At 48.7% G+C, this 3,751-nt stretch overlaps 1 protein-coding gene across 1 annotated transcript; it reads left to right on the plus strand.

Moving 5' to 3' along the window:
- The first annotated feature begins 2,713 nt into the window (after nucleotides 1-2,713).
- Nucleotides 2,714-3,394, plus strand: LOC121762221. Its single transcript, XM_042158033.1, has one exon. The coding sequence runs from the start codon at nucleotides 2,714-2,716 to the stop codon at nucleotides 3,392-3,394; it is 681 nt and encodes a 226-aa protein (XP_042013967.1).
- Nucleotides 3,395-3,751: the final 357 nt, after the last annotated feature.

Below are 3,751 nucleotides of genomic sequence, written 5' to 3' on the forward strand. Positions count from 1 at the left end.
CAGGAGGGCGGGCGTTGGAGCAGGGGCTGCTTCACAGTAGCGGACAATTCGAGGCAGGCCTCAGCTTGACGGAGGCGAGTCGTAGGATGGCCGCAGGATGGCGATTGTTGCTGATCCATGTGCAGCGGCGGGGGCGGCGCAGCAGCAGGGGCCGGTGGCGCTGCGCGGCGGTGACTTGGCTGTGGTTGTTGGTCGAGCACGTGCTGTGGATGTGCGGGGGTACGGGGGCTTGGGAACGTGGGGTGCAGGTGCCGGTTCTGGGTTTGGGACTGCTCTCGCTGCTGGCCAGTATACGCGCTAGGTGGGAATCGTGACGGCACGTCTGAATCAGCGTGAAGAAAGCCCCGGGGGCCGAAAGAGGGGCGCGTCGTGTGTTTTGATGCGGGAGTGTCCGATGTCCCACGATGCGTCGGGCCATAGAACAGTTCTGGCTCTGGTACCGGCTGTGGCGGTGGTTTCGGCAGCGGAGGAGCTCGAATCTCTCCCACACGACAACCAGATGTTCGGGAGGGCTGGTCCCAAGAAGTCCGGCGACGCCTCGATCCGGAATAGAAGTCCACATAGTGTTGTTGTTCGGACTCGTCCATCCCCAGGTATCGATCCTGCGGCCTGTCCCAGCACGTGCGGTGGCGAGGCTCGGGGCGATCGCGGTACGGCGCCCGATGAACGTTCTGCTGCGGAAGACGGTCGTCGCGCCAATGTAATGCGCGGGCAGCGCCTCGTCGATGACAGATATCCCCACCACGGTCTCGTCGTCCGTGGATGAAAGGCCGGTGGACATCGTCGTCTGCCGCCCAAGCGTCGCGCGGGGAGTGATACCCTTCGTCATCAATTTCATCCGAGAAATAGTGTGGATCATGTTCGGGCACTTCCAACTTCTCCAGCCTGCGTTCCATTCTGTCAAATCGCGCTAAGATCTTCTCCAAACCGGTGGAGGAAATCGCGGTTGTTCCTGTAACGTCGCACGGCGGATTTCTGGCCTTTGGATTATCGCGCAGTGGCCGCCGCGGTTGGCCATCGCGGTGGCGGTTGTTCGCCGACAAGCGATGCGACGGATCGCCGATCAATTCTTGTGGCGTCGAGCCTTTTAACGGAGGTATCACTATGTCTCGAATGTAATCTGTACTCGGCGGCATGCAGATTTGATCCCTCCGTCCGACTTCGGTGTAGTTGCGTGACATGATGAGATATACAGTATCTCCGGTGTAGTTGCAAAGATCTCGACGCTCTGCCGCGGAAGTGAAAGCGGTTTCGATTGATCGATGAGATACACAGTTGTCACTCTCAGCCGCAAGCGCGGTAAGAAATATTTGTGATTTATTTGGAGAAATAGGGATGAACGAAGATGGAGGATGAGCTCTGGATGAAAGCACCAGTTGTTACGGACGTTCTCCGTAACGAGGCCGGATGGCTAACTTCTCGGAGAGATAAGGTGATCGAACCTTCGACGTGCTCGAAGGAAAGCTCACGAATTGCTGATTTTCGGACGTTCTCCGATGAACAACAATGTGGAAACGAAATATGATATTCTTGTTACTCAAGACAAGTTTGTGGAAAATAATATATTCATTGAATTATTAAAATGATAACAACTTAGCCCTATTTATAATACTAGAATACTAGCTTAGGGAACAAGAAAACAAGATACGAAAAGATACTAGGAATCAAAAGATAACTAAACAAAAGATATGGAAGATAAAATATATCTAAACTAAAGGACTACTCGTATCACATCATCAGCACCACCGACGCTGAAAAGGCGAGGGAATGTAAGTGGGAGGTTTCAGTTACACAAAGGTCGCATGACGATATGTGGGAAGTTAGGAAGTGGAAGAATCGACATACCTGTATAGGCCATCGTGCTAATAGAGATCATGCTAACTTTTCATCCCCAATGATAGCTCTGTTGATTCGACATCATGTGCGACAATGTGCCGATTTCAAGGTCTTCTCAATAATAACTGATATTCAAGACAGATTTGGTGTGTTAATCAGTTATAAGAAGGCGTGGTATGCAAAGAGAAAGGCTATAGAGTTTGTATACGGTGGATGGGAGGAATCGTTTAGGCAGTTGCCAAGCTACATGTTTGAACTCCAGTCACAGAATATGGGCACAATTGTTGAGTGGAAGCATAACGATCTGTTGAGTCAGAGGCGTACAATGGTGTTCAACTATGTTTTCTGGGCATTTGGGCCTGCAATACATGCGTTCCAGAAGGCCGCACCGGACTCACCTCCGAGGAAGATTTAAAGGTAAGTTGCTTGTTGCTTGTGGTTTTGATGCTAACAAGACATACTTGTCTATTGCATATGCTGTGGTGGATGAAGAAATCAATGACAGTTGGTCGTGGTTTTTGGATCATGTCAGAACTCATGTAGTGAAATACGAGAGAGAGGTGTGCATTATATCAGATAGGCATAAAGGACTCTTGAATGCAATGGAGTCTGAAATCATGACTAGGGCCCCGCAGATACACCACAAATTTTGTTTGCTTCATGTGAGGGCAAATGTGTTGAAGAAGCCCAAGGGCCCCAATGTGAAGGCCATTATATGGAAGTTGGGGGTCAGTTCTCAGGAACGTAAATTTGCCAGAAGACGTCGAGCACTATATGATGTCAACAGTGGTGCGGTTCGAATGCTGAATAGGATTACAAAAGAATGTTGGTCACTGTGCTACAATGGTGGACTTAGGTGGGGGTGGCCACCACAAACATGTCGGAGTGCTACAATAACGTCTTGAGGGGTGTGAGAGAGTTGCCGATTAGAGCGTTGGTTGATTTGACATTTTGGAGGACGGTAAAATGGTGGGTGGAGAAGAAGACAACAATAGAACACACCGAAGATGAACTAACCCCATGGGCGAGGGACAGACTTGCTAAGAATGACTCAAAGGGGCGAAAACATTACATCACTGTCATTGACCGAGATATAGGGAAGTACCATGTCCGAACTCGAGGAAGAATCGTACAAGGAGTGTCAAAGGGCAACAATGTTCAAATAGTCAGGTATTTGGAATCGAGTTGCAGTTGTGGTAAGTGGCAGATGTGGAGAATCCCTTGTTCGCATGCTTGTGCGGTTGCTAGAGACAGAGGTCATGTTATGATTGACCTCATAGATGAGAAGTACTACCTAGGTACATGGAGATCACAGTACTATAGTGAAGTTTCATTTGATGCACCAAGACATGAAGTGTATTGGGTTGCACCTTCATGGAAATTGTGCATCACCCCTCAGCAGTTGATTCCTAGAACGCGTGGTCGAGTTAGAAGAAGGAGGATACTTAATCAAATGGATGTCCAGGAGGAAGATGAACCGAGAGCTCCCCGCCGTTGCAGAAATTGCGGGATAGAGGGGCATGACCGAAGAAATTGCTCAGCCGGTGCCGTTCAGTAAAGTCATGGCGTTGTGTATTTGAGATGTTATGTATGTATCAACATTTGTGAGATGTTGTCGACAGTTATGATGTGTTTTATTATGTCTGGACTAAAAATTTTGTAACATTATGTGTTTCAAAAATCCACACACAACCCGGCAAAAATGTTCAAAAATGTGAAACGAAATGTTTCTGGACTTAAAAGGTGAAACGAAATTCACCTGGTGACGCATAAGCATTATGCGTCACCAATGAACGACGCATAATGCTTATGCGTTACCAAAGAACGACGCATAACTGTTATGCGTCACCAAGTAACGGCGCATAAGAGTTATGCGTCACCAAGTAACGACGCATAAGAGTTATGCGTCACCAAA

Source organism: Salvia splendens, chromosome 13 (assembly GCF_004379255.2).
Source record: "Salvia splendens isolate huo1 chromosome 13, SspV2, whole genome shotgun sequence".
Taxonomy (NCBI): Eukaryota; Viridiplantae; Streptophyta; class Magnoliopsida; order Lamiales; family Lamiaceae; genus Salvia; species Salvia splendens.